The sequence below is a fragment of the Pleurodeles waltl genome, chromosome 11 (assembly GCF_031143425.1).
Source record: "Pleurodeles waltl isolate 20211129_DDA chromosome 11, aPleWal1.hap1.20221129, whole genome shotgun sequence".
Lineage (NCBI taxonomy): Eukaryota > Metazoa > Chordata > Amphibia > Caudata > Salamandridae > Pleurodeles > Pleurodeles waltl.
The window spans coordinates 866055707-866068495 of NC_090450.1; the positions used below are offsets into that span (position 1 = coordinate 866055707).

General features: G+C 46.4%; 1 protein-coding gene across 3 annotated transcripts in view; it reads right to left on the reverse strand.

Moving 5' to 3' along the window:
• The window catches only part of SGSM1 (small G protein signaling modulator 1), a 950757-nt gene that overhangs the window by 394396 nt on the left and 543572 nt on the right, over window positions 1–12789 (reverse strand). For 2 of the 3 annotated variants that reach the window (XM_069214718.1, XM_069214716.1), the window contains exon 11: window positions 4631–4794. In XM_069214718.1, coding sequence (XP_069070819.1) covers window positions 4631–4794 — 164 coding nt within the window. The remainder of the gene's footprint in view (window positions 1–4630; window positions 4795–12789) is intronic. The other variant, XM_069214717.1, reaches the window with a different exon arrangement.

Sequence of the window (12789 nt, forward strand, 5' to 3'; positions counted from 1 at the left end):
ACACAGCCTACTCATGATGACCGACCTGGGCTCCCTGGATTTCCACCGTATGTTCTTCTGCGAGGCTTGGCACACCTTTTCAAAGTGGTTTTCCTTTCTACAGTGGCGACAATGCTGACCCAACGCTGGGCATGGATCGGTGTGTAGAAAATATTGGCCACAGCAATAGCATTTCAGCTGGTGCTCCTTTATCTGGCTCCGCTTGTGGCTTCGACAACGCACTGTTAGTTGGGGGCAGTTTGTGGATCTCAGAGTTCTCCAATGGTCCAGTGATTGACGTTCCTTCTGACAAGTTTGAAGCCTGCTCCCATTTCTCTAGCTTTCCTGCGCACATTTTCTTTGCATGTTCCTCTGCTTGATCACTAACTTTCGTAATTTCTTCTATTTCTTGCAATGAGTAGAGTTTCTTTAAAAAGGGGACTGCGCAGGGACTGTGACTGACACCATTTAATAATCAGCAGCGGAAGAGCGTCTTCTGTCGTAAAAGTGTCAAAACTGTAGTAGCGGGCTAAGCGCTTTAGTCTCTATATGAACTGCCCCATGGATTCATCCCTTTACTGGGATGCTAAGTTGAAGCTGTAGCATTCATAATCAATGTTCCTTTTGTGAAGAAATTTCCTGTTGCATGCCTCGCAGTGTCTGTCAGAAGTTCCTTGATGATCTGGTCAACTTCCTTCCCAATGGGGTTACGTAAATCAATGCGCTGTTGCGTATGGTCAGTGACCTGTGAACCTTTCATTAAGTCTTCAATGTCTTCCAGCCAGTCTTGCCAGTGGAGCGCATGCAACCCCCTTACACGAGGGTGAGAGGTTCCGGCGGTCGCAGAAATGGGACCCCCAGTATGGTTGGTCTGCGCATGGCGTGGGGTGGGGAACTGGGTGACGCCGATTCTGTGTTGAGGCCTGTGCCTGTGTGGAGTTTGGTGACATAGACATGGCGTGATAGCCAATAGGTTGAGTCTGCTAGGTGTTGATGGGTGAGGCATGCCATGCTGGGGATTGCGCAGAAGGCTCACAAAGTGTGAGCAGTACAGTGTTTGCAGTGGTGCAATGGCAGTGCTGGGGTGTGCTTGGAGCCTAAAAGGGCAGAAAAGGCTCCTGTAATGCTGGCCTTGCAAGTGCCAGTGACTCGGCATGGCTGTGCACCTCCTCAACATTCACTCCCTGAGTTTATTATGGCACCTGACCTTAGAATGGCCACCCTCACTTTCTTGCAGCTCATTGGCTGAGCTGTCAGACCCCAAGATGGATGCAGAGAAGCCCTGTTGTCTTGTGAGTCTTTGTGAGATGAGAGAGAGTGTGAGGAAAGTTAGCCCCCGGAGCTGTGAGCAAGCAGGGCTCCGCTTGCCTTCCTGACACAGACTGCTGGTGGCACGCGTCAAGTGGATGCAGCCGGTGTGAGCTTCCAGAGTAACCCCTGATCCAGGACATCTTCTGCACGATCGGGGTGGGGTCACGATGTCAAGCTGTAGGCAGCAGTTGTCCGTGCCAATGCCTGATGCTGGTGGCATGCAGTGAGCAGACGCGACCGGGGTGGGCTCCCAATGTCACTTTGGAATCGGTATTCCACACAATTGGGAGTAGCTCCCGGGTTCGCCCTCTCGTCGCCAGTTGTAGTGTTGGAACGGCTGGAAATGAGAAGTTGCACTCGATAAGTATTTGCACACTTCTTTATTGGTCACTCCCGGAGCTCATTCGTCCCATCCTCATCTGTTCCCTGCCCTTCTCTCCTCCCTTTCTGATCCTGGCCCCTGTCTCGCTGTCTGTGAGATCCTAGTGCCCTCATGTTGCTCCGCTTATTGCAACATTACAGAAATGAAAAAAGTCTTGCTTATTCCTCAGCTTAATGGAGCACACAACACTCCAGCACTACTCGAGTGAGCTTTTAGTTCATTTAGATACATGGGGGTCCACTTACATCACAAGGACATCCTGGAGGGAAACCTGCGCAAACCACTGCCATTGTTTAAAAACACCATTCAATTCTGGAATAAATTATCACTGGTCTCAACAGGAAAGGTATGAAACGTGAAAATTATAATACAATTTCTTCATAAATTTATCTCTTCAAATCCCACTACATATCGTCAAATCATTGAGCACAATGGTACTCGTCCAAAAAAAAAAAAAAAAAGGCGGGAGGAGAAATAGAATTGCTCTGCATAAACTACAACTTACAGTGAAAATTGGTAGCCATGCCTCATCCAGTCAAGAAAACTATTACATATTACATATGGGCACAGCGCCAATGAGTGGTGAGGTGGTTGAGCCACCCAAATACGGCTGAGCCAAAATGCATAAACGGTGTAACTCACAGTTGGTCGACATCAACAGTGATGCTGCACATGTGCAATAGTCCACAAATCTACTCAAAACTGCTAGAGGTAGCTAGATACTGCTGGAAGAGACGTCCCATTATTGCACAATGGAGACACGTACTCCTCTGATCTGCCCCTCTGACCCTCCTGGTGGATGCACCCCAAATTCCACTTGCTGAAAACAACATTGAATGCACAGGCTTGGCAAGGTACTGACATAAAACGATGTGGTGAAATGTTGGAGGGGAATAGGCTGCTAACATCTGATGAACTTTGGCCACAGCTGGATACTCCTAGTGGGAACATTTTGGAGAAACAGAGCTCTCACCTTATGTTTTAAACAAACGTGGAAAAGTGAGGTGGTGGAGCCAAGATTCTATAAAATGCTGCACGAAATACTAATACTAGCAAAGGCCCACAAGCATAGTAGACAACTGCAATCTAATTTCCCTCTATAAATAAAAGATGTAATGTGATCCAGCTCAACATACTACACATGCCGTACATAACTCGGCATAGACTCCATAAAATATATCCACATGCTCAAAATACATGTCCAAGGGGCACAAAAGATGACGCTTACTTAATGCATATATTCTGCCACTGCCCAACATTAAATAACTATGGGAAGACAATAACGGATTGGCAGGGCTGTACCTTAGGGTTGTGTACCAACCATTTCTAAGAGGGCCAACAAAGAAAAAGAAGAGAATAGCTTTGCTGATTTGGCAGTCTTGGTGGCCGAAAGGGAGATCGTAATGACATGGAAAGCAGCACAAGCCCTGCAACTAGAGATAAGACAGGGATAACTCTCCTTGTGGGCTGAGGCTGAAAATGGCATTAGCACTACTACTGAAACAATTGGTGGGCTACACAAATGCTATAATGTGGGATGAAATTCATTAAAAAACAAATCTAATGATAGAACTACTGGAACAGGAGGTATACTAATTCTATGCTTTCCCATAGACTGAAACCATCATAACTCTGACTGATATTGTGACCCCTACTCTGGTGGGTGGGATATTCTGCAGATAACCAACAAGTGTCAGAGATGTGAACCATATGTAAATGTAAGACAAAAGATGTCTGGGATGCCCAAGGGTTGTCATTAGAAGCCAAAAATGGCCACTTCATTCCTGAGTCATTATGCCAGATGTGGTCAGCGTTGGGTAAGTGATAACTGCCGCTATACCTGAGGTGGCCAACCACTGTGCCAAGGGTGACTACCATAACATCAGGAGTGCATACAAAATGCCAAGAATGATCACATTATGCTAGAGCAACCATTATGCCATTGTTGGCCACCACTAAGGAATCACTATGTTAAGGATGGCTACAAATGCCTCCCTTTCCGACACCAGCTATCTATTTATTTCTCACATTGGCACACACAGGCAGATGTACTAAAAATAACCTCACACCTACAATTCTTGACCACAGTCAATGCTCTCATTCTGCTTTCACATGGAAGTATTACTATGTGGCAATCCGGTCTCAGTAGTAGTTGATGAGTCTTTTCAGGACCCAAAAGGAATCACATCATGTGTCCCTGTGCCTCCCCTTGGCTTAGGAACTATATTGCAGGCTATTGCAGTCTTTGCTTCATGAGCCCAGGGGTGGCCTCAGCACCAGCAGCACCCGGGACCAATGAAGCGGAGTAAGAACAGGGGAAGGGAAGAGACAGATGTCGATTACATTAGCTGATGGACACTCACTTCCACCATTTTCTGAGTCTTGCTGAGGTAGAAGTAATTGGAGAAGAAAGACAGCTGGCATAAAAGCTAGGCTTCTATCACAGAACAGAGCAGGATTTTTTCTTGCCAAGTCCTGGAAAACATGACAATTTTAAGTGGATTTCTGCCTCCTAGGGTGAGTGCCTCGCAATAAGTCATCATAGACACTGTCTTCAGCCCTGGACTTTTGTTTTACCTAATGCATTCTTGCTGTTGTAGACTTGATTTACCGCCATTGAACTAATTTGACTGACACACATGAAATCAATGAGTTGTATGTGGAAAGGCCAAGTGCAACTTCAATAACCACCCCACGCTTCTCCCGCACGCCACTCACACACATCTGGGGAAAGAGTCTACTTTTGCATGAGCAGTGTGCTCTGCTGCACCACTTCTGTAAACCTTGACATTAGGAATGCAGTACAGCTGTCTGGTGACATCTCCTTTGCCTCTCTTCTCAAGCTAGTACCCTGCTAGAAGAGCCACTGTGGCCACCGGCACACACATAAATATTTTACAATATGCCTACCTACAAAGAAACATGACAAAGATGGTGTAATGAATTGAGCGTTCATACCTTTCCTCGTTGTGACCACAATGGTGGATCCAACTGTCCATGAGGAAGAAGGCCGTTTTCCAGGCAAGACAGAAATTGAAGAAGATGTCCACCTCTTGGAAACCGAAGAGGAGGTCTCTGTATTCCATCTTGACTCACTAACACTACTGTTCCACCACTGTCTACTATTAACAGAAAAAAACAGAAAAATATTGTGTTTTTAAAGGCTACACTTAAAGAATCCATTCAATTTTACAAATATTACTGACCATTTTTTTCAGATAAACATAATGTTGATAAATACAATAGCATTATCAACAGGCGTATAGTACAAACATCCACATTGCAAATCTAAAGATGGCAAAGGCTTGCTTTTTTCATGCAAACAGTTGGAATTTGTTTATATGAACAAGTTACCTGCCACTAAGTTGTGGGCTTTGTGGCAGAGGCAAGTTATGACTTTTTGCATACTCCCACTCTATGTGAGTTAGGTGATTTAAGGTTTTTGATGGTACGTAGACATAAATTCCATACATGCTTGGACTCTTGCAAGGTACAGAGTATTCAAAATGTATCTGTTGACTCCTTTAGCAGCTTATTTACAGTATTTAAGGCAGGTTTATTTGATCCTACCCTTTCAGGTGGTTTCTGGCATCACCTGTTTTATTCTTGGTTTGTCTATACTTTTGTGGTACGCTGTTGTGTTGTGAGTATGGTCATCATGTGGGGAAAAACAGCTCTTGACTAATCTTCCAAAGCTGAGATGGTTGTCAGTGAATCTTATTCAAGGGTAGCTGATGCCACAGTTTGCTTGCTTGAACATCGAAAGATGTTCTATCAGTGTTTTTTTTGTATGTAGGAAGTTTGAGGCTGGGAGGCATTCTTAAGCATAAGTCTCTTTGTTGTATACAATTGCTGATTTTCTGCCTGATTAAGAGTGGTCATTTGCCATGTATTGCTTTGTGTGAAGCAGCTTGAAGATGATTCTTCTGCCAAATGGTAACCACTGCAGGGCCCTCAAGGCAGAGGAAATGTATGCTTGTGGCTTTACATGTAGGAGGAGTCTAGTGGCAGTGCTCTGAATTCTCTGTAATCTTCCTATCTTTGACAAAGGTGAGCCCTGATACAGCCCATTAGCGTAATCCATAAAATCATAAATAATGCTATTTTCTGTGTCAGCGTATTCTCGCTTTTAAACCCACCTTACTGCCAAGTTAGGGAAATACACAAGGTATTGTATCACAAGGTTCCAGATTATTTCACCTGAGAAAGTATTGCTTACTGATACACGCTATCTTGATGGCTATCAGACTCACAATACTCTGATACTGGAGCCTAAGAAGGCCACTCAGCATCATGTTTGATTACATGAATGGTGTTAAACAATCTGTACTGTATATTATCGAAGGAGTGAAATTCTGATCGCTAAAGAGAAAGAAAGAAAGAAAGAAAGAAAGGAAGAAAGGGAGAAAGAAACAAAGAGAAAGATAGAAACAAAAAGACAAAGATAGAAACAAACAGAGAAAGAAAGATAGAAATACGAGAATAACAATACAGACCAGTTTAAAATGAACACAATCTGGTGTGCCGTAAAACTTCAGTACTCAGAAAAGCAAAACAGTCCAAAAGGAATTTACAACAGCATTGGCAGGAGATGGGATTTGATAAAGATAAGATGTGATGTGCATCAGAAGCTTCCTGCTATCTCACCAGGCTCTAAACACAAAGGCAACACTAAAGTACTTATAAAGTAAAACCAAAACAGTAACACTGAAGGAAACTAACTTGTGTGAGTATGTGAGAGAGCAAAATGCAGGCACTCAAAGAGAAATTAACCAGTGGAATAAGTAAGGTGACTCACTGCCCCATGCTGTATACTGTAGTGGGTGGAAACAAAATGTGAATGACAACGAAAGACCAATGGATGAAGAGAGGGGGCTGAAAGCCCATATGTATAATTAAACCATAATGTCATACCTAAAAATATGGGGCTTCCAGGTGTCCAGAGGGAGACCCATGTTACCCATGGGCAAGGCCATGACCCTAGCACCATCACTGTGCACCCCCTGCTTGCTTACATTGTTCTGAATGCCAATGCTCACAAAGAGCGAGGGGGTCACTGCTACATTGTCATAGGTGATGTCCTTTCTCTTGGATGAATATTTTACATTGTTCCTTTCACCCCTCCTTTTTTTTACCCAGCTCTGCATTGCAGTGCTTCAAGTCAATGAGAGCACCCGTGGCAGTAAGGTCCTCTTCCCAGTGACTCTACGCCTCCAAACTCTCCTGCTCTCCTCAGCTCACCTGTTGCTTATCTGTTCTTAAATACAGTACAGATGGAGGGGGTGGTGAAATGACTGACAGCATACCTGTTCTCTAGGACATGGACGCTACACACTTCCACACCTCGAATCTCCTCTTCCCATAGATTTTTTAAGAAGGACACAAAAGAAAACTAGCGTCAAGACAGAGGCCTTAGTCTGTCTTGCTTTAACAATATGTAGAGCATGCTACCTTTTAAAAGGATTGTGTGCTTGTTTTATAATCTGTATATAGCAAGAATGTTGCAGGAGAGGGCAAAGTGGAGCAAATCTGAACATAAGCCAAAGAACAGATACAGATGGATATGTGTCTCCTGTTTCTTGCATGAGCAAACAATAGTGTTTGCCAGGCCATCCTCCCAGAAAAGTAGACTTCAGAATAATTACACCCCCTTCGACTGAGAATATTATGTCAAATTGCAATGGTATATTTATTTTACCAATATATTGGGATTTTCTCAGTTGCCACCTGCAGCCTGCTAGCTATTTCAAATCTCTAAAATGTATCTATTAAAGGTCTTCTGTGACTAGGACAAATCAAACGTTGGCAGCATAACTCCCAAGTCAAAGGCACTGAAACTACATAAGAAGCCCTCTACACCAGGAGTTTAGTTGAAATGCAGTAAGAAACCTAAAACAAAGTAGGTAAGATAGCTCAGTAATCTAAGCACTTCATGGGAGATCTGTGCGTAATCAACCATTTACAGCTATGGTTCCAGCAAGATTTACTAAACCCTTTCATCCTACAAAATGAGTAGTGCCTTGATGTGTATTTATAAATGTCCAGAAAATAGTCTATGCAGTGTGCTTTTGTGAAAGTTCTACGAATTAACAGAATATTTTCTTTTTCACAAGTATATTTTTTCTCTGATGCTTATGTTTAGGGACATGATAAGAAAACAATATTCAAACTAGTGAGTTTCAGCATTCTAGATGCATCTAAAAACTCTAGACATAGCATTATGCCACTAAATTACTTATCTTCGGAAGGTTAGAAAAGCAAATGTCGCAACATCATTTGGAAGGACCGCCACACTCACATTGATGGTCGGACAGCCGTAGTCCAGGCGGTCCGACCACCCAAATACAACTTTGATGGGCGGACCCGCCGTCCCCACTAGGATCATGGATCCCGACGGGGTGACGGTGGTCAGGCTTGTAACCAGCCATGGTGGCACTGAACTCGGCACCGCCTAGCTGATTACAACCCCACTTTCTGCCAGCCTTTACATGGCATGGACCCTGCCGTAAAAAGGCTGGCAGAAAGCCAGTGCCGGAGGCCACAGTGGAGCCCCTGCACTGCCCATGCCCATACCCATGGCATGGACCCCCCTGCCCAGAACTGTAAAGATGCGCACTGTCTGCTTTGCACACAGTGCGCATTCTGAGGGTGCTGGTCAGGCCCCTTCTGTGCTTCGGTTATACTATAGCACTGTTCCTGCCAGACTGACCATGGGGAACGCTTTATTACAATGTTCCTGCCGGTCAGCCCCGCTGGAAAATTGTAATAGGGTGGGGGGAGGGCTGCCTCCCCGCAGCATTGGCAATGGGCTTGTCTGACAACCAATGTCATAATCAGGCCCTAGGTTTCATCTAGCATACTCCAGATAAATTGAAGGTGTTGTTGAAAAGCCATACAGAATCCGCTCAGTCACTTAGGGAGACACACTGCTTAAACTATATAGAAAAGGGAAATCTGGTAGTCCCACCAGGGGCAGAAGCCACTCCAAGAAAAGTGGAGCATTGGACCAGATAGTTCGCATTTTAGCAGCTAAAGTGCCCTGAATGTCCAATATATGCTTATCGAGAGCAGCGTCACTTTTTATCCTTGTATTAGGGAGTGACTTTTTTAATATTTTCTTATTTAAAGGACATTATGAAAACTTCTAAAGTTATGCTTATATATTTTGTTGTATGGTGAAAATCCTACAGATATAGTAGGTGAAATTGACTGTGAATCATCCAAATCTTGACCACAGAGAAAGGAAAATCCATTTTTATAAAAACCTTGTGCATCACTCTGTGTGTGTCAGCTGCTCCTGTCTATTATATAGTGCTCCTAATGTGCTGGATGCAGAGCGTTCAGATGGAGCCGGGGGCAGAAGAGACAAGTAATGAAACTTCTACACAGAGAACCCCACAAAGTCTTGTCATCATCATTCTAATAGCAAGACATAGCCCCAGGGTTGGGCAGAAAGTTCTCTCCCTTTAGAGTGCTGGCTTACACACAGGATGTGGTGCAAAAGTACCAACAGATCAGAATGAAATTCTCTGCCCTATTATATTCACTTGAATCTTCTTAGTACTACAGAGCCTACTTGTAGGCTGGTACGCCAGCGGTGGACGATGGCGGCAGGCTGTGTGCAATCCCTGCGTGCCTCTGGAGCTGCCATGGAAGTCAGCGCCCTGCCAGTGACATAAGCCATAGCGGGTGTGTCAAGGACCCATTGGCAGGCCAGATCTGAGCAGACAAGCTAGCCAGCTGTGGAAGACATTGTTGCGTCACTGCAGAGCTGGACAAGAGCTCCGGGCCAGGAACAGACTGTGGCAGGGCCTTTCCCCGCTGCAGTGGGCACACGTGGACCTCCCACCATATCCTGCTGCTGATTTTGAGGGGCCTGGTCCTATGCAAGGCCCAGGCAGGAACCCTGGACGGCTGCACCAGACTGCAGGCCCCAGAGGACAACATCAAGGCATCAGCGGTCCAAGCAGGAGCTGCGGACTGGCTGGAGACTGCAGCGGCACCCGCCCGGCTGCGATGGGCGCGTACGGACCTTCCCCTGCCTTACCACTGGCTCTGAGAGGCCTGAGCTGCGTGAGACCCGGGAAGGAAAATAGGATGGCCGTGACAGCCTTCCAGCCCTGGGGGATGCCACTGAGGCATCAGCAGTCAGGGCAGGAGCTCCAGGCTGTGGGGAAACAGCAGTGGGACCGACCATGGACACCAGAGGGTCATGTAACCCTCCTCCCCCACCTTTTTCTTTTTGGCTGGAAAATATGCAAGGCCCAGGTGGGCAGATGGAGGGGCCCTAACATTGAATGAGCAGAGCTGCTGGGCAGGACTTTTTAGTGCAGGCTTGATTGAAAGCCCTTCCTCAATTCCCATTAGACGAGTGCTTTGCAGCTACTCTTCTGCCAGCATTAAACTGTGGTCACAAAGTGTTTCCAGGGCAGCTTACTAATTTAGTGGACCAACTTCAAGTTAAAACCTATAAAAGGGTGTTTAAGCTCCCACAGTATATAAGAGGTTGTCTAGTAAGACTAGAGCTGGTACTACTAGAAAGCAAGAGGTGGGCCCATATGGGTGTTTTTTTAAAGTATTATTATAGGGTTGCTACAGCTCCATGTAATACATTAAAATCAGCAATCCGCTGTATTTTCACCCTAAATGATAATCCCTGGTCAAACCTGCTAGGCACCTCATTGCAATCTTTACATATCAACCAGTCAGCTTTAGACTCGCTCCTTTTCACGCAATCCACCCTCAAAGTGACTCAAATAAGCAGATCAGACTTGTTTCAATTACCACATGTAAGGAAATGCCTCCTTGGCATGGTTACCCCCTAACTTTTTGCCTTTGCTGATGCTAAGTTATGATTTGAAAGTGTGCTGGGACCCTGCTAACCAGGCCCCAGCACCAGTGTTCTTTCCCTAAACTATACCTTGGTCTCCACAATTGGCACAACCCTGGCACTCAGGTAAGTCCCTTGTAACTGGTACCCCTGGTACCAAGGGCCCTGATGCCAGGGAAAGTCTCCAAGGGCTGCAGCATGTCTTATGCCATCCTGGGGACCCCTCACTCAGCACATGCACACTGCCTCTCGGCTTGTGTGTGCTGGTGGGGAGAAAATGACTAAGTCGACATGGCACTCCCCTCAGAGTGCCATGCCAACCTCACACTGCTTGTGGCATAGGTGAGTCACCCCTCTAGCAGCCCTTACAGCCCTAAGGCAGGGTGCACTATACCACAGGTGAGGGCATATGTGCATGAGCACTATGCCCCTACAGTGTCTAAGCAAAACCTTAGACATTGTAAGTGCAGGGTAGCCATAAGAGTATATGGTCTGGGAGTTTGTCAAACACAAACTCCACAGTTCCATAATGGCTACACTGAAAACTGGAGGAGATAATTAGAAAAACTAGGAGGAGTCATCCACCAGTCAGGACAGCCCCTAAGATGTCCTGAGCTGAGGCCTTGAGAAATCCTCCATCTTGAAGTTGGAGGATTCCCCCAATAGGATGAGGGGTGTGCCCCCCTCCCCACAGGGAGGAGGCACAAAGAGGGTGTAGCCACCCTCAAGGACAGTAGCCATTGGCTACTGCCCTCCCAGACCTAAACACACCCCTAAATTCAGTATTTAGGGGCTCCTCAGATCCCAGGAAATCAGATTCCTGCAACCTGAAGAAACAAGAAGGACTGCTGACTTACAAGCCTGCAGAGAAGGAGGAAGACGACAACTGCTTTGGGCCCAGCTCTACCGGCCTGTCTCCAACTTCGAAAACCTGCTCCAGCGACGCATCCGACAGGGACCAGCAACCTCTGAAGCCTCAGAGGACTGCCCTGGACTAAAGGACCAAGAGAGTCCCGTGAACAGCGGCCCTGTTCAAAACCAGCTACTTCTTTGCAACAAAGAAGCAACTTTCAAGGACTGCACGTTTCCCGCCGGAAGCGTGAGACTTCACACTCTGCACCCGACGCCCCCAGCTCGAGATCCAGAGAACAAACACCTCAGGGAGAACTCCCCGGCGCCTCGAGCCCGTGAGCAACCAGAGACGACCCCCCTGAGCCCCCACAACGACGCCTGCAGAGAGAATCCAGAGGCTCCCCCTGACCGCGACTGCCTGTAACAAAGGACCCGACGCCTGGAACCAACACTGAACCCGCTGCCCCCAGGACCTGAAGGAACCGAACTTCGATGCAGGAGTGACCCCCAGGCGACCCTCTGCCTAGCCCAGGTGGTGGCTGTCCCGAGAAGCCCCCCCTGTACCTGCCTGCACCGCTAGAGTGATCCCCGGGTCCCTCCATTGTTTCCTACCTGAAACCCGACGCCTGCTTTGCACAGTGCACCTGGCCGCCCCTGTGCTGCTGAGGGTGTGTTTTGTGTGCCTACTTGTGTCCCCCCCCCAGTGCTCTACAAAACACCCCTGGTCTGCCCCCTGAGGACGCAGGTACTTACTTGCTGGCAGATTGGAACCGGAGCACCCCTGTTCTCCATAGGTGCCTATGTGTTTTGGGCACCTCTTTGACCTCTGCACCTGACCGGCCCTGAGCTGCTGGTGTGGTAACTTTGGGGTTGCCTTGAACCCCCAACGGTGGGCTGACTATGCCCCAGAACTGAGACTTGTAAGTGTTTTACTTACCTCCTAATCTAACCTTTACTTACCTCCCCCAGGAACTGTTGATTTTTGCAGTGTCCACTTTGAAAATAGCTTATTGCCATTTTTACATCTTGAACCTGTGGTTCTTAAAATAAACTAAGAATATTTATTTTTCAATATAAAAATCTATTGGCCTGGAGTAAGTCTGAATGTGTGTTCCTCATTTATTGCCTGGGTGTGTACAGCAAATGCTTAACACTACCCTCTGATAAGCCCACTGCTCGACCACACTATCACAAAATAGAGCATTAGAATTATCTAATTTTTCCACTATCTTACCTCTAAGGGGAACCCTTGGACTCTGTGCACACTATTTCTTACTTTGAAATAGTATATACAGAGCCAACTTCCTACACCACAGATCCGGCTAAATTAAATACTTCTCCTGTGGTAGCTGCCCTGAAACGATTCTGCGAGTCTAGCCCGCATCCGCCGACACTGCAGCCATACTTTAAGTGTGTGTTTGGAAAAGCCTTCTTG